The sequence below is a fragment of the Chionomys nivalis genome, chromosome 19, assembly GCF_950005125.1.
Source record: "Chionomys nivalis chromosome 19, mChiNiv1.1, whole genome shotgun sequence".
Lineage (NCBI taxonomy): Eukaryota > Metazoa > Chordata > Mammalia > Rodentia > Cricetidae > Chionomys > Chionomys nivalis.
Genome location: NC_080104.1, coordinates 15,426,031 through 15,447,457, shown reverse-complemented (window position 1 = coordinate 15,447,457; position 21,427 = coordinate 15,426,031). Strand labels below are relative to the sequence as shown.

The 21,427-nt window shown below is 35.7% G+C and overlaps 1 protein-coding gene across 3 annotated transcripts in view; it reads right to left on the bottom strand.

Annotated features, from left to right (window-relative positions):
- The window catches only part of Cd2ap (CD2 associated protein), an 85,396-nt gene that overhangs the window by 21,023 nt on the left and 42,946 nt on the right, over nt 1–21,427 (bottom strand). For all 3 annotated transcript variants that reach the window (XM_057794778.1, XM_057794780.1, XM_057794779.1), the window contains exons 6-13: nt 16,777–16,961; nt 12,920–12,998; nt 12,444–12,538; nt 10,560–10,664; nt 8,303–8,339; nt 6,904–6,966; nt 1,981–2,146; nt 1,495–1,640 (exon numbers count right to left, since the gene is read on the bottom strand). In XM_057794778.1, coding sequence (XP_057650761.1) covers nt 1,495–1,640; nt 1,981–2,146; nt 6,904–6,966; nt 8,303–8,339; nt 10,560–10,664; nt 12,444–12,538; nt 12,920–12,998; nt 16,777–16,961 — 876 coding nt within the window. The remainder of the gene's footprint in view (nt 1–1,494; nt 1,641–1,980; nt 2,147–6,903; nt 6,967–8,302; nt 8,340–10,559; nt 10,665–12,443; nt 12,539–12,919; nt 12,999–16,776; nt 16,962–21,427) is intronic.

The following is a 21,427-nucleotide window of genomic DNA, read 5'->3' as shown; positions in this document are numbered from 1 at the left end:
AAGACTTTTGTGATAAAGATCACAAAAATTGGGGCAATCTGAAAGATAATACAAATGGATGCTTTTATTTAAAACATTAAATTTGTATAAGTAGCTGGATTTTCTTCAACTCTTACTTTTGAAAACATATTTCTGGTTATATTTTGAGTAAATATAAAACAAGAGCTGTGACAATTCTATCATTTTACTAACATCTATAGAAATAACGGATATTTTAAATCATTTTGCCATTTATTTACTAGTAAATAAGGTCAATTTTTAGCAAGTAAGGCACAGTATGTTTTAGCGAACTTTTCTAAGCTATAATTAGCATCACAATTCCCAAATATTTGGTAATGAATGTAGCATCATCCACAGAAGGATGCAAATAGGACAAAGGGATTTACAAAATATTTAAAGCAGACAAGCCTCTGCATTGATGAACTGAAAAGACAGAAGAAAATTTTAAATTCAATAGTATATTTTATAAAATTATGGCAAAAGGTCTAAGTGTAATTACCACTGAAGTTTAAATGTAAATATAAAATGTCAGCACTGAAGTCAAAGACTATTATGACACTAAACATTTATCCACATACAAGGACTTCAGCACTCTCTCGCTCATGATGTATACATTGATGTATCTGTACCTGTTTACAAATAAAATGGGGAAGCAGCATCTATTTCCTAGGGCTACAATAAAAATAAGAAAAAAAAATACATAAAACGTCCTCTGAAAAATGTAACTAAAAAGGAATGCAAAATACTATACAAAATAACATCCATTACCATAAGGTAATGACTATCAAACACTCTTAGCAGGTAGAACTTCACCAGGATGTCTGTGCTTCTAGCTTTCCACCTTCCACTATACATGGACAACACAAGACAGCAAAAAAGTCCTAAATCTTAAGAAACACTATTTAGCAAAAGTGAAGCTAGTTGAATAAAAATATTTTCCTGCAGGTAACAAAAGTTTCTCCAAATGAAGATAAAAATTTAAGTTTTACAAAATATAAATTTTTGCTAGCACTGAAAGTCTGTCATCCTATTATCACATTTTTTAAAAGCATGCATGGAGGTGCAGATGGTGGCCACAAGAGGGCCTCAGGCCACCTGGGGTTACAGACAGTTGTCATGCAGATTCAAGGAAACAAGCCTTTCCTTTGGAGGAGCAGCCAGTACTCATAACCATCATAATCATCTCTCTGGCCCCTTGTTTTCAAATATTTAACACCAAAATGTACTCAGCTCTGACTAATTTAAGAGATATTGTCATTTCATTATGAAGACATAATGAGATACCAAGCGTGTCAATCTTGTTCATTTTTTGATCATCAGTAAGAAATCCCGGCTCAGACAGAATTATATTCTACCACCTTATTTTTCTACTCTAAGCTACAAAATTTTAAGTCTATTTCAACTAGTTGATATTATTTCATACACAAATTTCGAGTTTTTAAAATCCATTTTGACTCTTTTATTAAAAGCAGTATCTTGTCCATTTCAACTTACCTGTTTCTTTGGAATTTCTGACTATGAAAGCATCAAAGTCTACTGATTTTGGCCTGACTGGCAATTGTTCAGGGTCTAGCTTTGGTTTTGATACTGGCTCAGCTTCAATCTTTGAAGAAACTGTAGTAGAAACGTCTCCATTAATTCTTAAATGAGAAAACAAACATGCAAAAATTACTTGAAGGTAAAATAGTGACTTAATGACATTAAAGATTTTTGTGTGACATAATACTAATTTCCATCTGTTCTGTAAAACTATGTATGAACATAGACTTCTAATCCTAAAACTAATCACAACAAAATCAGAAATGCAAAAACAGTTTAAGTGAATTCATTTATCCTGATGTAAGATTAACATTTAAAGAACTAATAGTCTACAAAGAAATAAATATATGGAAAATAGATACCTAAACTTAAAAAGGCAACAGAGGCCTTCAGGTCAAAGTGAGTAATGAGCACCTAATTTTAAATCAGGTTAAAGCTTACTTGGCTGCTGGTGGTGGAGGAGGAACTGGTTTGTCTGGTCGCTTTGGGTACACTGTTCCAGGAGACTTCAATAAATTATTGGCTTTGGTAGGTGGAGTGGGCTTTTTGGGTGGGACTTGAGGAGCAGCTGGTTTAGAGGGTTTCTGTTCCAGCAGTGCTTTTTCATCTGATGATTAAAAAATATTTAAATAGTCAAAACTATTTAGGTGTTTTTTTTCCAGCAAAGATCAATATTAACCTTCACATTGCGTATGTGTATAAGCACACAGTTTGAAAGTTGCACTTTAACATGTTTAAGAATCTTTTTTAAAAAATTTCCCAGTGGAGCCAAAACTCATTAAAAACCTAATTACAAATAATACATGCTTTTTGTTATACTTCTAGCAACCTTGGTTTGCTATTAGGGGTGGTAACACTATTTTAGTGAAATAAATATTTCTTATTTGATAGAAAAATGCTTAAATAACAGTATTATAATGGTTGTATACCGCATTCATTAAAAACAACCTCACCAAAAGAAAGACAGCAAACACATCCTACAGAAAGCATATCCACTTCCTTATTTTCAAGTACGAAGCACAAATACTTAGCAGAACATCTGTGATTACACAGCACAGATCCACATAGTAGTACGACAGACACAATTAAAAAACAATAAACTTAGGACCAGCACTGAATGACTATTTGTCTTCAAAAATAATGCAAATAAAAGCTCACAAGTGATTTTATGAAATTTCCTCTTAGTCAGAAGTTGGTAAATAATAAACTTGAATCAGTATCACAAGACACAGCACACCTTCTTTAAACAAATTTCACCTTAAAATAACAAAAACTATAAAATGTAGGGTCTGGAGAAAAGGTTCAGCAGTTAAGGGCACTGGCTGCTCTTGTAGAGGACCAGATACAGTTCCTAGCACTTACACAATAACTCGCTGTCTGTGACTCCAGTTCCAGGGATCTAATGCCCTCTTCTGGCCTCCTTGGTACCAGCCATGCACACAGTACACATACATACATGTAGGCAAACACTTATTAAATCAAAACAAATAAGTATTACTACCTCTACTCTACCATGTACAAATAGAGCTTGTTTAAAAAAAAAGTAATCTGTCAAATTACTGATCATTATTCAGAAGTCTGTTGTTTTGTTTTTGCCGAAGACAAGGTGTCTCTATGTAGTTCTGGCTGTTCTGGAAATCACAATGTAAACTAAGATGGGCTTGAGCTCAGACTGCCTTCTGCCTCTGCCTCCCAAGTGCTGGAATTGTCAGCATGTGCCACCATGCCTGGCTAAAAGTCTATTTTTATATGGCCTCAAAATATAGCAATGTATCCCATCCCTATACCACCAGGAGAAAAATACAAAGCTTCCTATTTCTATTTCATAATCAAGTAGAGCCCTTTATAGAGCAACAGCTAGCTAAATTTGAATCTCTAGAAAATACTGAAAAATATTTTAAGGAAATTGCATATAGGTTTGCTTAGCCCTCCCTCTAGTCCACTGCCATTCTTGGGCATCTTTCTCCTTAAGAAACTGTCCTATCCTATTTCTAACCATGTGTTCCCGATGCAACCCTTTGCCCTGAGACACAGGAACCTGGAACTGGTTGCCCTATGAACTCAGATCTGCAGCTCTGACTGAGCATGTTTGCCCTGAAACTATGGCCTTCCTCACTGCTCCTCTGACCTCCACATCTAACTTAACTGGCATGACTTATTCTCCACCTCCCCTCTTCCTGGTAGCTGTCAAGATTCACATCATACAGGCAAAGCCTCACAGTAATTCCAAAGCAAATCTCCAAGTGCTCCTTTTGTGCAGAACCCCATAATACTCTGGCACTCTGCACAACTGACTTAGTATCCCACCCTAAAGGTCTACTCTGTGCCTTCAACTCTGCAAGAGCATCAGGTTCTGTCTGACTTTTTTCCTACAGCATAATACATGCCTTTAGGGCAGGCTAAGAAGCTAAACAAAACTCAAAACATCACAAACCTAAATGTGAAGAAAAAATTATAAAATTTCCTACAATATAACAGAGAAAAGATCAAAAATGGTCTTGAATATATATGATAACTTGAACCAACGGTGATAAGGAGAGAACCAACTCTCAAAAGTTGTCTTCAAATCACATGCACAACTCTGGCACTGACATACAAATCATATATACATACATAATAATTTCCTTAAAAAATTTAAAATTTCAGTAAAATAAAATAAAATTTCTGTTCTATAAGAGAAATAAGACACACAATGGAAAAAGAAGTGTTTGTAAAAAACACATGTAATAAAGGGTAGCTACTCAATAAACAAAGAACTCTTAAACTCATAAAAAATGAACTAAAAATCTAACATACGTGTCACCAAAGTTGTCAAGCACATGAAAAGATGTTCAATATCAGATGTCATTAAGAAAGTGGAACCATATGACACCATTACACAGCTATCAGAATACAAACACAAAGCAGAGAAAACATTACATACTGCTGAGGACACAAAACAAAGTTTCACTACCAGTAGGAATACAACATGAGACTATTTGGGAATAGATTGGCAGTTCCTTAGAAAACTAAAAATACCCTTACCAAAGGATCCAGTGACTTCATCATTGATATTTATTTAAATGAACTAAAATGTATGATCAAATTAAATCTGCATACATGTTTATAGCATCTTTCCTTATAAGCGCAAAAACTTAGAACCATTCAAAATATTCCTCAGTATACATAGGCAATACACATGGACAATGAAGCAGTAGTAAAAGCAAATGAACTACCAACTCATGAAAAACCATGGGTAGATTTTTTTTACATACATAGTAAATTAAAGAAACAATAAAAATGATTACATACTACAAATAATGGGAGATGCAAAGGTATAGAAAGAGATAAGGGAAAAGTGACTACCAAAGGTTAGGATGAGGGTAATCTAAGATAAGAGTAGAGAACTTTCAGAATAGTGAAACTTGAAGTATAAGCCAGACAAGGAGCTATAGTGAAACTATTCTGAAGACAGAATGGTGGGTACACGTCACAACGCACTTGTCCATCCAACAGAATGTACAACACACAGTAAATTCAACTGTAAGGAATTCAGGACAGCGAGGGGTGCACCCACACACTGAGACAATGGGGATGTTCTATCAGGAACTCACCAAGGCCAGCTGGCCTGGGTCTGAAAAAGCATGGGATAAAACCGGACTCGCTGAACATAATAGACAATGAGAACTACTGAGAACTCAAGAACAATGGCAATGGGTTTTTGATCCTACTGCACGTTCTGGCTTTGTGGGAGCCTAGGCAGTTTGGATGCTCACCTTACTAGACCTGGATGGAGGTGGGTGGTCCTTGGACTTCCCACAGGGCAGGGAACCCTGATTGCTCTTAGGGCTGACGAGGGAGGGGGACTTGATCGGGGGAGGGGGAGGGAAATGGGAGGCGGTGGCGGCGAAGAGGCAGAAATCTTAAATAAATAAATAAATGAATGAATAAATGAATGAATGAATGAATAAATAAATAAGGAAAAAAGAATTCTTAAAGATGATGGCATGTCAATTATAATTGTAACCACCAGTCATAACCAATACACTACACCAATGCAGAATGTTTATAGTGGAGGAGAATGAGCCAGAGAACTCATAGGGGTTACATATGGCCCAGTACATGTGTGGAGGTCACAGTCAACCTTGATGCGGGGTCCCATGAATCAAACTCAGATCATCAGGTTTGTGTAGCAATGTACTTTTGCCTACTGAGTCAATCTTGCTAGCCCTTGGTTCAACTTTCTGTGACTCAAAAATTAGGAAGGAAGAAAGGAGGGAGGGAGGGAGGGAGGGAGGGAGGGAGGGAGGGAGGGAGGGAGGGAGGGAGGGAGGGAGGGAGCAAAAGAGAGATGATTCTGAATATGCTATGAAGTACAAGCCAGACAAGGAGCTAAAGTGGGAAAAATCAGTTAAGACACATAATTCAAGTAAGAAACAATGACAGGTTAAACTCTAACACTAGCCAAAGAAATAAAGGCATCCTGAAGCAATATTCCAGTTTGTGCCCAATCTAATAGAGACAAACATCATAGATCTTTTTGTACAGGAAAAATCTTATTTTCCTAAATTTAATAACAATATAAAATGTTTTTTGACAAAATACATGGTATCTAGGAAAAACTTCCCAAGTTCATGTACAAGATTAAAAAAATACCTAGTAATCTCCATAGTTAAATTCTTAAAATTTTTTTAATTTTCATCAAGTAGCCAGTTTTTTTAAGATTTATTTATTTATTTATTTGTTTGTTTGTTTGTTTGTTTGTTTATTATGTGTGCAGCATTCCTTCCATGTGTTCCCACATGCCAGAAGGGGGCACCAAGTCTCATTATAGATGGCTGTGAGCCACCATGCGGTTGCTGGGAATTGAACTCAGGACGACCTCTGGAAGAGCAGTCAGTGCTCTTAACCATTGAGCCATCTCTCCAGCCCAAGTAACTAGTTTTTTTATACATAATATGAAACAGATACTACATCTTACTGAGGAATTCATTTACTTTTGTTTTGTTTTGGTTTTGGTTTTTCGAGACAGTTTCTCTGTAGTTTTGGAACCTGTCCTGGAACTAGCTCTTGTAGACCAAGCTGGCCTTGAACTCATAGAGATCTGCTTGCAGTCTGTCTCTGCCTCCTGAGTGCTGGGATTAAAGGCACGCACCACCACTGCCCAGCCTTCATTTACTTTTTTAATGAATGTAAATTATCAGTATGATGAAAGATTTAATTTTATATCAGTTTTATATAATATTCATTCCTAGAAAGCTCTTAGCACTGCAAAGTAAGTATCAACAAGTACATAAAGACCGTGTAAATGATCTATCGTGGTCATATTTCTTTAAGACACAATCAAAGAAAGGATTTTCTGGGTAAAGGAGGAATCGGCCTTACCTTTTTCTTCAGATTTTAGAGGAAAAGCTTTCTTCTCTGCAGCTAACAGGTCAGGCTTTGGAGCTAGTGGTAGGGAAGAAAGTGAGTAACAACTTTTAAAAAATAATATACGAGAAAAGAACAAAAAGATGGTCATTTCTGGTACCCAATTAAACATCAGAATTCAAATTAATTTCTTCATCTGTACTTGGATTAACATGAAAAACCATTAACATTCCTTGATTTGGCATTTTTATGTTATGAATGCATCTATACTCATAAGATAACACTTTATTTGAGTTGCAAAGCCATATAATAGGGATGGCATGATCGTAAAACACCTGAAATTGCAGCACTCAGGAGGTAAAGGCAGATCCTAAGTTTGTGACTAACATGAGCTATCTAGTTAGCTCAGGTTTCCCCTTCAGCTACACTGTGAGATCCTGGTCTCAAGAAACCAAAAGCAAAAACCCAAAGCAAAAGAAATGCACAATACCTCCAAAGTATATTTAGGAATACTTTGTGTAAAGAAGCATTTGTTCAAAAACTATGGATAAAAAAAGTAGAGTATGGAGACAGGTGTCATGGCACATACCTCTAAACCCAGCATTGGAGAGGCTATGGCAGGCAGGTCTCTGAGTAAAGCCAGCCTGGTCTACATAATGAACTCTACACTAGCCAGATCTACATATTGAGACCCTGCCTCAAAACAAATAAATTAATCAATCAATTAATTAGCAAGAAAGACAAAGTAGAGCAGAGGAGGGACTGACGGCTCAGCAGTTAAGTGCACTAGCTGTTCCTCCAGAAGACCCAGGTTCAGTACTCCCACATATGTGGCAAGCTCTTTCAACTATCTTTAACTCCAAACGTAGGGTGGATCTGGTGCCCCCTCTGGCATCCATAAGCACTGTATGCACATGGTACCCAGACATGCATGCCAGAAAAAAAATTATATATATATATATATATATATATATACATAAAATTTAAAATAAGTAGAATATATAATTCAGCCAAGTCATTTTAAAATAGGTTTAAACTTGATAATTTGTATTAATTCAATATTCCTATTACTGAAGTATTCAAATTATCCCGAAGATCCTTATTTTATTTTTGGAGACAAGTTCTAACTATACAGCCCAGGCTGGCCTTGAACTTAGAATCCTAAAGGGGCTGGGTTTACAGATATGTACCACCATGCCTAAGTAGGATCCTTATTTTATATAATTTGTACTTTTAAAAATAATGAATAATGCATGTGAACATTTAATTTTGCATAGATCTAAAATGCCTTAATACTAACTTTAATTGGTTTTGCTAATAATAAAATTCAATGGTTTACATTAAACCTTATTATTTTGTAATTTAAAAATATGAAAAGTAATCAACTAAACAATGCATTTTTTTTTTTACAAACCTGGACCCTTTACAGGAGGAGGTGGTTTCTTTGGTTTCTGAAGGAAAAAAAGTTAAAACTGATTAGTTATTTAGAGTAAAAATAAATTAATATAAATTATATTGTTTCTCATCTCATGCTTGCCAAGAATATAAAATATTAAGAACCTAACAACTAGGAAAAGCCACTGAAAAAAATATTATTACAACAAACAGATTCCTGGATCAAAAGCTAGTCAAATACTTTTTTAAAAAAGAATTAGTTGCCGGGCGGTGGTGGTGCACGCCTTTAATCCCAGCACTCGGGAGGCAGAGGCAGGTGGATCTCTGTGAGTTTGAGACCAGCCTAGTCTACAGAGCTAGTTCCAGAACAGGCTCCAAAGCCACAGAGAAACCCTGTCTCGAAAAACCAAAAAAAAAAAAAAAAAAGAATTAGTTAATCAGGTAAAAACAAAAAATCTTGGTGAGCAAAATTTTTTCATCTTCATCTAATTCGTCTTAGATTTCCAAACAAAAATTTGCCCCTTCTTCCCAGCTCAGGGACAGAAGGTAAAAGGCCTTGTGCCCACTGGTGCACTAGTGGCAGGACTGTATGGAGGTAACCAAGCACCTTCTGCTTAGATTTCTGTCTGCTCTACCAGAGGGACTCAGGCCTGATAATACAAACCTGGTCAAAAACACATGGAGTGGGAGGTCATAGGCTCCAGAAGGGAAACTACTACTAACATTTTCTATACAGACATGATATAAAACTGTCCTGTAAATATTTCTATTTATACTCATAGAGTGTTCTCTGCCTTAAAACAGAGTAGCTTCTGCTTTCATCAAGTCATAGATAATGCAGAGACTCATAACAGGATAAAGTGCCAAGAATAAACCATTTTTCAACACTCTGACTTGGCCATGTATATCATACCCATCAAGGAGGCTCAGAAATACCAAAGAAGTATGTGCAGAAAGAAAAAAAAGTAAGAGACAAGAGGTGGGAAGGACATCTGTGGAGAGCTGGCTTTTGGATATGAGGAGGACATTCATCCATGACCTCTCCCTAGGACTGAGCCCATCAGCACCGCACTCATCATGCCCCACTCCCACTGAGGAGCAGCTACAGGCAGTAATGGTTCCTAGGTGTGAGGTGTCATTCTTCTGTGGTGGAGCCACTGGTAATTTGCCCTTCCTCAAGGCTAAAGCAAATAAACCCCCATCCACAGTCAATTCTAATTAAATACAGTTGGTTACAAATAAAAATGAAAATAAAAAAGGACTTCTTGGGATGGAAAAGGATTTGCTGAGAAAGAGGATGTGATAAAAGAGGATAATAAGGGGGAGTATGATCAATATTTACATGTACAAAACAGGAAAGAATAAGTTAATAAAAACTTAAAGTACATATGAGAAATTAGTAATGATAAACCTAGCTATCACTCTTAAGTCTAAAGAACTCTCATAGATAGTTAAAAGCAAAGGCCTCCTTTCCCCTCCATTTTCTAAGCTTTTAATTAACTTTTAAGACTTAATTTAGTGTCTTAGAAAGTTTCTAACATTTTTAATCGTGTTGTTCCAAATAACGAATAACTAGTAATTTATATAATAAAAGCAGGAAAAATGCTCATTAAAGAAAGAATAAAAGTAAACTGGAAGCTGAACCAAAACTGAATGCAATATAGCAAAGGAAAGAACTCAGACAGCCTAAGCTTCTATAATATAATTGCCAATAATTTACTTGATTAAAGACTACAAAGATTAGCATGCTCTGCATCGGCCTGAACTGAAGATGACAGCCTATTTTGCTGTGTACACCTAACTGCTTTGCCTTCTAATTGGTAAGCTCGAGTAACCTTGCATGTGGAGAAAGTGTCAAGGCACGAAAAGGCAAAAGATCTAGTACTAATGAATGATTAGTTTTCTCTTGAGAATTTATACAGAAATATTACATGTCTAAGGAGGCAAGCACCCAGTTTCACAATACCATACAATAAACTGACATTTTTCATTAACATTAAATCTCATTCAGAAAATTAAGAGTCTATTCAACTTATATAAACCCAACATTTTTGTGACTCAGAAAAGGTAAAGAAGGCACAGCTGGTTTTCAGTATATAGAGAGCTAATATCAAGAACAAAATACAAGACTGAAATAAAATGTTTCACAGCAAATCAAATTTTACTTAAATGCACAATTTTATGAAATTTGTTCAGCAATATAAAAATTCTATTTTTGAAAAACTATCTGCAAACGTTAAAGTATCATCATTACTAAAAAGCAAATAGACTCTTACTGGAAAGTCTTTATCTAGTTCACTTATCAGAACAGCGAAGTTATCTGGAAACACTCCTTCTTTGCCATTAAGCTCACCCTTCCACCAGCCTGCTTCTCCAGTGTCCTAAAACACAAACCAAGCAGTTACACTAATGTATCACATTTTCCACATTTTCTTTTTTTTTTCCTCTTTTGCAGTGGGGGGGGGGGGGGCTAACCGGGTAGCAAAGGCTGCCTCAAATTGAATATCCTCCTGCCCCTAGCTCTGCAGACACAAGCTAGTAGTTATTAAATAAGGGGAAAGTTCACAAGAAGCTAGGATGACTTCTATGATCTTTAAAGGAAACGGACTATGGTAGGCAGTTTTCCCAGAAAAACTATTCCCTGCATACTACACTTTTAGTAGTAGTTAGAAACTGGACTTAATACCTAGGTGTGATGGCACACACCCTTAAATCCCAACTCAGGAGGCTGACGCTTACAGATCTCTGTGACAATGAGGCCAACCTGGTCTATACGCCAAGTTCCATGCTAGTCAGAGTGAGACCCTGACAAAAAATTTAAAATCAAAACAATTTTAAAATGTTCTCATGGGGACAGGGGTGGTAGAGAAGAGAAAAATACAATAGGTAAGAAGAAACAGGAAAAATATAAGAATTCCTAAACTTTTACTATCTTAACATTTTATATGCAATACTAAAAATCACTTACGCAGCTTCAGAAATTAGCACTTCTAAAGATCACCTGCATAAAGTATTAAATTTTATCAATATAAACTCTATGAATATTAAGAATTATATACAGGGGTGATGTTAAATGTTGTGGACTACAGTTATTTATCATGTAGGTAGGTAGTTAAGCGAGATGTTGAACATATTCCTTTCATTAGCCTTTTTGCTATCTTTTTGGATTCATAATTTATACACTTTAAATGTACACAATAAAATGTATTACTAAAAAAGGATCACATACACTAACCCAAATGTTAACAGTTAACTTAAAACAATAAGAACTTCAAAACAAAATATTCCACAAGGCTATAGCAAAAGTAAATACTTATTATTCTCTTATAAGTAATTATTACTATAACATTCTGCCCAGACCTAAAACCCAGGAGGTTTTATTTTTGTTTTGGGGGCAGGGGGTTCTTGTTGCCTTAGAATTTATTCTAATTTATACAATCATTTTGTTCTTTAAAATAGGGGTACCAAGGTCGGTGAGATGGCTCAGCAGGGAGGGGTGCCTGCCATCAAGTCTGATAACCTAAGTTCAAATCCTAGGACCCACAGGGCAGAGAGAGAAAAACCAACTCCTACAAGCTGTTCTCGGACCATTTCCCACAGCAAGTCGAGTCTCATGAATGACGTCTTACTTACTAATGAACATTTAGGATGTCCAATTCTTGTAGTTAATAAAGGAATAAAAATAAGCAATGTAATCACTGGTCATTTCTTTCTTTTTTTCCTTTTTAAGATTTATTTAAGTGTTTGAATATTTTGCCTACATGTGTGTATGTGTGTGTGCTCGCGCATGCTGCATGCATGCCTGATGCCTGCAGAAGTCAAAAGCGGGTGTCTGGTCCCCTGAAGTAGATGTACAATGACTCTAAGCAACCATGTGAGTGCTTAAAACTGAACCCTGGTTCTCTGCAAGAACAGCAAATGCTCTTAGCTGCTAAGCCACCTCTCTAGACCCTATCACTGGTTTTTAGTATATAAATTATAAGCAATACAAACAATAAAAACTTTAAAATCACTTTAAGAGCTTGTATTTATGTTCCCAGAACCCAAAATCAAGATAAATCCCAACCCATCTGAAGCTAATATTCTACAGGCATTAAAAGAATTTTGAAAGATATTTCTATGAATGATGATTCACAAAAGAAAAAAAAAAACCACCTTACCTTACTTATCAAATAGATTATCTCCCCTTCTTTAAAAGTAAGTTCATCTTCATTGGTTCCTTCATAAGCAAATAATGTTCTACAATATTCCTTAACTGAAATAAGGAATATAAATAATGTGAATATATAATATGACTTATACAAATTGATTAATACAGCAGATACTTATTAAGCCTCTATGTAAAATAATATACTCATTAAGCTATTAAAAGTTAAACTATTAATTTTAAAACTTATACTCAATGATAAGAAAAGTTTACCTGTCATTCAAATAATACTCAGTGTCTGAGATGTACAAAATACAGTTTTAACTTCAGAGATTCTTAAATGAACACAGCACTCCAGAATTCTCAACCTTGTGTGTTTTTCTCCAGGAGGATTTACTATTCTGGGAATGAGTACAGTGTGACCAGTCCCTCTGGTGAGTTAGCACTATGACCCGTATCTATACCAGAGTGGTTTGCTGCAGAGCTTACCTTTACTTTTACCATCGGTGTCTGGTTTTGTCACCTCCACACTCTGGGTTCTGGATCCCAGTGACTGCAGAATTGAGGGCTAGAAGAGGATAGAACACTATCAACTAACTTGAGCTAAAATAAAAATAATGGTTTTAATTAATATTTTTACTTTTCAGGCTCAAGAGACAGCTCAGTGTTTAAGAGCACTAGCTGCTCTTCCAGAGGACCCAGGTTCAATTTCCAGCACCTACACGGTGGTTCACAACCGTCTGTAACTCCAGAATCAGGAGATCCTAGCCCCTTTCTAGCCTCTGAAGGTACTAGGCACGTATTTGGTACAGATATACATGAGAGCAAAACACTTAAACACATAAGACAAAAATAAGTAAGTCTAAAAGAAGATTGTTTAAGATTTTACTTTAGTTTGTAAATTATGTGTCTATATAAGTATCTGTAAGGTGGGAATGTTCACATGAATTCAGTTGCCCAGAGGACAAAAGATGGTGTTGATCTCTGGAGCTGAAGTTACAGGTGGTTTTAAGTCACCTGACATGTATATAGGGAAGTGAACTGTGGTCCTCTATATGACCAATATGTATTGTTAACTGCTAGCCCATTTCTCCAGCCCAAGAATAACAGAAGTTAAACCAAGTTTTCCTTTACACTTCCCCAGTCCTCTATAATGGTACTTATAGTTAGGTTTAGTAATCTAACTAAAGATTCAGCAATAAAAAATTAACAGTCTAAAAATTTCCTCAAAATATGTATGACTGTTTTATCTGCATTTACATCCGAGCACCGAGTGTAGGCAGTGTCCATGGAGGCCAGAAGAGGGCAGTGGATCCCATGGGAATGGAGTTACAGAGGGCGGGGAGTCACTATGCAAATTGAACTAGGAATCTAACCCAGGTCCTCTGGAAGCCATCTCTCCAGACCCAAAAGCCATTAATTTTTTTTTAATTATTTTATCTATCTATCTATTTATTTATTTTGGTTTTTCGAGACAGAGTTTCTCTGTGTTGCAGCCCTGGCTATTCTGGAACTTGCTTTGTAGACCAGCCTAACCTTGAACTCACAGAGACCCACCTGCCTCTGCCTCCTGAGGGCTGGGCTTATAACCACTAATTTTTAAAACTATCTTAAAATAATAAATACTCAGGTATCCACTATCTATTTAATAATAGAAATTCTAAAATAAATAAAATAACCACTTTATATAGACTGAAACTTAACCCTTACAAATTTCGGTATCAAGTATGGATTGTCATTCTTCTTTTTTATATTAGGAAGCAGTTAACCCATCAAAGCAGTGATGCCCAAATCTGAATCTACAAAAATGGATACTTAACAACACCAAGCCTTAAAACTGGAGGGGAACTTTTCAATTTATTTTATTTATGCATTATTTGAGAATTTCTTACTGTATTCTGTAGCTTTGGGTTTCATATGAGTATTGCATCTACATCACTCCTACCCCACCCAAACCCTGAAATAAGAGGGAAATTTAAAAACTTTATACTTCATTACTATCTGAATGAAAATATTTAGGTACTGTTACAACTCTTACATAGACTACTTAGACATTTCTCCATAGAGTATGCCTACACCACCTTCAATGAGTGCTTCCTTGAGTTCTCTACCCAAATAGAGCGGCACACATGACATTAGAATGTAACGGTTAAAAATATGAATACACTGATAACTAACCTACCAATACGTTTATGTGTCTTCAAAAAAACTCACTTTGATTTCTCACAGTTTTAACCATACCTTTTAATATGGTATCACCTAAAACATAACAAGTGCTCCCTACTTTATTAAATAATGTTACTTTGAGACTACTCTCACTAATAACTGCGTAGCAGACGTTATGAATTGTGACTGGCAAAATACTAATGCAATGTCATTAATCCCTGTCGAGAAAAAAAAAAGTTAATCAGTACCATCATACACTTTTAGAGCTCAAAGGGACCTATGATCATTTAGTCCAATGTCCCTCAAAAGCAAAAAGCTGTAGAACACCATTTCACAAAACTGAGACTCTAATCCATTAATTCATTATACCCTATAATCTTTTTTTTGGGGGGGGGGCAGCATTTCACTATGGAGCCCTGACTGCCCTGGAAATTGAGATGTAGACCAGACAGGCCTCAAATTCACAGAGATTCATGTGCCTTTACCTCAAATACTAGGATTTAAAGATATATGTCATCATACTAAAATCTTAATGCCAAGAGTCTCAGAGGTAGGAAAGGGCAAGGTAGGAAGCAGAGATGCTCTTTCCTAAATCCAACTCACAATTAAATAAAAAAAAATATGTAGGAACCTGGCAGAGGAGAAGACCACCATCTCGGGAGAAATAACAATGTATTACACCAACCAAATGAGATGTGGCTGAATTGGGTAAATAATTATTTTAAAATTTTAAGAGATAAGGAGATATAAATGAGAACTATAGGTCCTAGAGAGATGGCACAGCTGATAAGAGCACTTACTGCTCTTAAAGAAGACCCAGGTTTGGTTCCCAACACCCACGCAGAAACTCAATCAAGCACATGTAACTCCACTTTCAGAGGACCCAGCTCCCTCTTCTGATCTTCTCAGGCTGAAGTGTGCATATCACATATACACATAAACACAGCCGTGCACACACATAAACATAAAATAAAGCTATTTTTTAAAATGAGAATTATAGGGATGAAGTTTCTTTCTTCTGAAGTACTTGCTCAGTCAGTATCTCCAAAATACAAACACTGGGAACCAAAACTTCCAAAGAAAGGCTCAAGATTGCAATTATTCCCTCCCAAAACAAAAACTTAAAAGCTTACTTTTTTAGCTTTTTATTAGATTTTATAAATTATGGATTGTTCACTTGATTTCATTTGAAAATGCTAGTAAAATGCTAATAATATTATCTATTTGAGGTTAGTAAATTTAGCTACTGTTGAGAATCCAGAGAAAAGTTATGTAGCACTTAAGTAATTTAACATTTTATTTAGAATTCACTTTAAATAGTTCATTCTTAGGTATTTATTAAATTATAAGAAAAATAACAAATCTTTAGCTTTAAAAAACAAAAATATTTCCCTTTTATATTTACACTGTAATAACTAAAGGACACTGAGGTTGCCACTAAGGAAAGTCTGTTTTAGATTTACCAATTAATAAGCACCCTAATAAAGTAATTAGCCATTACAAATTACAAGAAGTTTCCTTTAAGATTCCCATTCATAAGCCCGCATGACCCTCAAAAATAATTAACAGACTTTCACTCTTTTATAACTTAAAAAAAAAAAAAATGTTTAGTGATGCAGAGTGAGCTACCAGGAGGATCTTGAGGTCCAGGCTAGCCTAGGATACATAAAGAATCTTATCTCAAAAAAAGCATACAAACAAAAAGCCAATACCCTCACCCCCAAAATACTAAATGAAACAATGAATAAAATTAATCTAAGTTAAATTCATTATTACTACCTGTGATTGGTTACCTGTGATTACCTGTGATGGTTAACTGTGACTACCTGTGACGGTTAACTGTGATTACCTGTGATGGTTAGTTCTTGTCAACTAGACACAAACTACCATCACCTAAGAGGGAAGCTCAATGGAGGAATTGCTTCCACCAGCCTGGCCTGTGGGTCATGTCTGTGAAACATCTTCTTGATTGCTGACCGATGTGAGAGGGACCAGGCCAACTGAGCAAGCCAGTAAGCTGCTTTACCCCATGGTTCCTGCCTCTATTGCTGCTTGAGTCCTGCTCTGATTTCCCTCAATGATTGACTGCTTGGACATGTGAGCCAACCATCACTTTCCTCCTTCCAAGGCAGTTTTGGTCAGTATGAATTATAGTAATAAGAACCAAACTAGTACACTACCTTTTCTGGTTTTTTCTCTTCTGTTTCACTACTGGATGTTCTTGTCCTAAGTTTCACAGAGCCTTCTTTAAAAATATCTCCAAATCCAACTCCTCGGAAAACTTTCTTTGGCTGTGTAACTGATCCAGGATCACTCCCATTTCCCGGAGACAGTAATGGTGAGGTAGGGCCAGTCAAAGCTATTTCTAAAAGAATAATTTTGTTTATGAAGAATGACAGTCAAAATTACAAAATTCTTTACAACACTTTCTACAATATCTGTATCTTATACTTTGTAAAAAAAAAAAACAAAGAAAAACAACACAGTGCTCAAATGTACTTTCATTGATTTTTGCTGCTATGTTGAATAAAATAACTATTCTAACTATATTTAATTTTATGACTAAGAAATTCAGAAAACAAAAGATTCTTAGCAAGATACTACTACTTAGATATGGTTTGTCTCCTAATGGCACAAAAAGGAGTGTCACACTTAAGAGGTGACACTCTCTAGATGACTGATTCATCACCACCTGGGAAGAACTAACACCACGTTATGGTTTGCAGGCAGGAGTGCATGAGATTGTGAAAGAGCATTTTGCTGTGAAGAAGCTTCATGGCGGTATTTCTATTCCTGAAGGATCCTTTGATGTTAATATAACCATCCTATCCTAAATCTAGTATGTCTTATACAGAACATCAGGTTCTATCTTTTTTATAACCTGATAAGAGTTATAAGAGACCTTGATAGTATACTTACCAGTCTGGCAATTTTGTCCATTCAATATTCAGACCATTTATATTTAATATAATTAATAATATTTAAATCCATTAGCTTGCTACTCGTTTTTTATTTACGCATTTTTTTTAACTTCTCTCTTGTCTTGGTTTGTTTCACTGCTTATTAGCATCTCATCTTAATAGCTCAGTAAATACACCTCTGCTCTAGCTCTAATGTATAATCATTGAATATATATACACATATATATAATTATTTACCATAAAATCTGTTTCCCTTTTTTCACTAAATTTGTACAACAAAAACTACTTCATGTATACCTCCATGTACTAACATAAAACAATTTATAAAATCTGAAATGTGATCCTTTGTTGAAAAATTACCAAAAAAAATCATGAATTATACTGGGTATTAATGAAAAGTAATACAACAGAGACACCTGATGAAAACACAACATTCAATAGAAACAATCCAGTTTACCATTAATCTTACAACACCAGTCTAGAAGCTTTTAAAGATGGCTCCACATTTCCCTGTGTTTAGGTATATACATGTGAAGAAAGGAAGAGAAGGAGGGAGAAAGAGAAGAAGGGAGATTATCTTGATTATCTTTACTTGGATAGTTCCATATTCCCTAGGAGGGCTCTAACTCAACATCTCCAAAGTAAATTCACCATCTCTCCCAGCTTAAACCTAGCTCCTGACAACAAACAGTATCTGCATTAACCCAAAGACTAGCTGGTAATCTCTGACCACTCTTCTTCAGTCACTCTCCACATCCCATCATAACTAAGTCCTAAATGACACAGAACTGATGGAGCTCTCCCATTCTACCAAAGTCTCTCCATGGGTAGAATAGCATTCTTCTGTTCTACCTAAATTAACACGACACTCTCAGCTGGGCCTGCCAGCCAGTCGTCTTCAAAGCACTCTCCACATGCAACCAAAAGAATCCAGCTTAAAAGAAAAATTGATCATGTCATTCCCCTTCAAACATTCTCTGTGATTTAGTGGCTTTAGTGGCTTATGCCTGACGTTTCTCCATCCTTAACACTTACCACCTTCAACTATATAATCCAAAATCTCTCTGAAATGAATGTCTTCCAGGTCTTGAAAACCTATAGCCTTTCTTCACTCTTCAAGTTTGCTGAGGCACTGGCCTATTGATTTTGAGATCTCAACACATGACTTCTGCAAAAGGTGTTTTCCCCCTTTATGTACATATATAGTACTCAGAAGTTCCTTGTGACATATTTCTCGTGTCAAATTACATTAACTTTGACTCATTTAATAAAGTCTTTTCTTTTTGAATGGAACAAAAGCTTCAAAGTTGGGGGGCTGCTTGTTATTCACCACTGAATCTCCAGAATCTAAGCACAGTATGTTGGACAACAAACGCTCAACATACTAAAAGTAAACAAACTATAGATGCTAAGTGAATAGCAGTTTTTTATATGTGGGCTTCCTTTCGGTCTGTAACTATTACATTGCAGACTTAATGACAAGCCTCCACTGAAATGTAAATGAGCTCTCATATCACTACTCAGCACTCTCAGTCATGACTCGGAAATCAGAGTCCAACAGGCAAACCACAGGGCTGCAATACTAAGAAATACCTAGTACCTAATTTCCTGGTCATGCCTTCTACACATTAAGAAGTATAAAAGAAATCAACAGCAGCCCAACTATGATTTACTACTCACTGGATAACCAGGTGTCCTATTTCATCTCCCTTAGTAAGAGTGACATCAATACCCTCCAAAGTTAAGGGTTTCACTTTCTAAACTGCCTGAAAATTCTCTGTATACCAAAAAGTATTATTCTTTCATTTGCTGACTATCGACATGTCACACCATTCCACAAAATAGGCATTTGGCAGTGAACAAAATTTATATATTCTAATAAGTAGTGTGTGTGTGTGTGTGTGTGTGTGTGTGTGTGTGTAAATAAGGAAGAGTAAATTCTGCTTCAAAATTAAATCAAAGAGAATATAATTTTAAAAAGGGGGCTGAGTCTTTCGCTTTTATATACAGAGCATTCAGAAAAGGTATCAATAATAAAGTGATTAATAAGAGTATCATAAACCATCAGAATACTTCAAAGAGTCTTCCAAGCAAAGACACAGTGAGGTCACAGTATCCATGAAAGTTCCATACTCAAGTGTTCTGTATCCAGATTCGACCAAGTGGAAATGTGGTTAGGTATATGATGGCTGCATTTTTACAGACTTTTTCTTGTTTTTCCTTATACATACATTGTAATAACTATCTACATTGTCTTAGTTATTATAAGTAAAACTGGAAATTACTTAACATGCACAATCAGATGTGCCTAAATTATATGTAAATTCTGTCATTTTAGAAACTATAGTGTCCTCTGATTTTGATATCTGTGGGGAACCCTAAAAACTAAGTCTCCAAGATCTTAAACAAACAATGTACCTAATCCACTCAAGAAAAATCAAAGCAATTGTTGTACAGTCCCCAAAAGTCTTAATGCCCAAAAAAGCAGACAGAAGATAAAGGAACTGGTCTAAAGACCAATTAAAAGGTAAACCATATGTGTGGTTCTAAGTTCAAAAGAAAAAAATCATTATAAAACAATAGGAGAACAATTAAAGAAGTCTGTAGATGAACTATGTGTGAAACAACATCATCAATACAAAGTGTCCTGATTTGATGATGATAATAATGTAACTGAGACAATCTTTGGTCTCAAAAGATAAACAAGATTTTTCAAACAGATGTAGAGAGAACATGAACAATAACTAGACCATGGTGAATTGTTAACTAGATAAAATCTGGATAAAGGATATATGACAACTCTTCCATTTTTATGTTTCTCCAAGTTAAAAAGAAATATTTCTAGCACAAGCCTGTAATCTTAGCACCTAGGAAGTTCAGGCAGAATTACCATGAATTTGAGGTCAATCTGAACTATACAGAGCAAGACCCTCTTTAAGAAAAAACAAAAACAAAATGCTTAAGATGGTCCTATAAGGCAACACTTTGCAAATAAAAGTACTCGGCAATGGGATTCAAATGACCAAACTCTTAGAAATTTTGATTCTTCAATAAAAATAAAAGCATAGTGTCAGGTTTCTCTGCTATAAAATGAAGGGCTAGGGGCTCGAGAGATGGCTCAGTAGTTAAGAGCACTTACGCTCTTCCAGAGGACCTGAGTTCACTTTTCAGAACCCTTATCAGTCAGCTCGCAACTGCCTGTAACTCCAGCTCCAGGAGATCTAACTTCCTTTTCTGGCTTCCCCAGGCACCCACATACTCACATGCAAATATACATACCCACAGTGAGAAACAAAAATTTTAATAAATAAAAATGGAAATCAATCAGTCAAATGATTATAAGGACTTTCTAGGTTTCTAGATGTTTCTGAACTTTATCTCCTCATGCCTTTTTCTGCCATTTAAAAAAACCTAGCTTTTCCTCCCAAAATCAATTTTCTTCATGTTTTCTACCATTTAACAAGATGCCTTCTTGAGCTGGTGAAAGAGTTCAGTAATTAAGAGAACTCTAGCACAGGCTGCTGTTCCAGAAAACCCAGGTTTGATTCCCCGCATACAAATAGCAGTTAACTCCAGTCCCAAGGGATCCAACACTCTTCTGGCCTCTGTGAGAACCAGGCACACATGTGGCATACATAAAACATACAGGCAAAACCCCACAAACATTAAATAATTTTTTTAAAAAAAATAAAAAAGGGCTGCCTGCCTGCTCTCTAGGCTTCAAATTTCTTAGGTTGTAGAGTTAAAGAAGATACCACCTCACTCACATGCAAAAAAAAAATACAAAATTATGAATGATGACAAAAGTAGCAGGAAATTCTCTTGAAGTCGGAAATAGAACACTTGAGAATAATTTCAAAACAACTCTAGATTTCTTTTATCAATTACATTTAATGCTACTGTACATAAA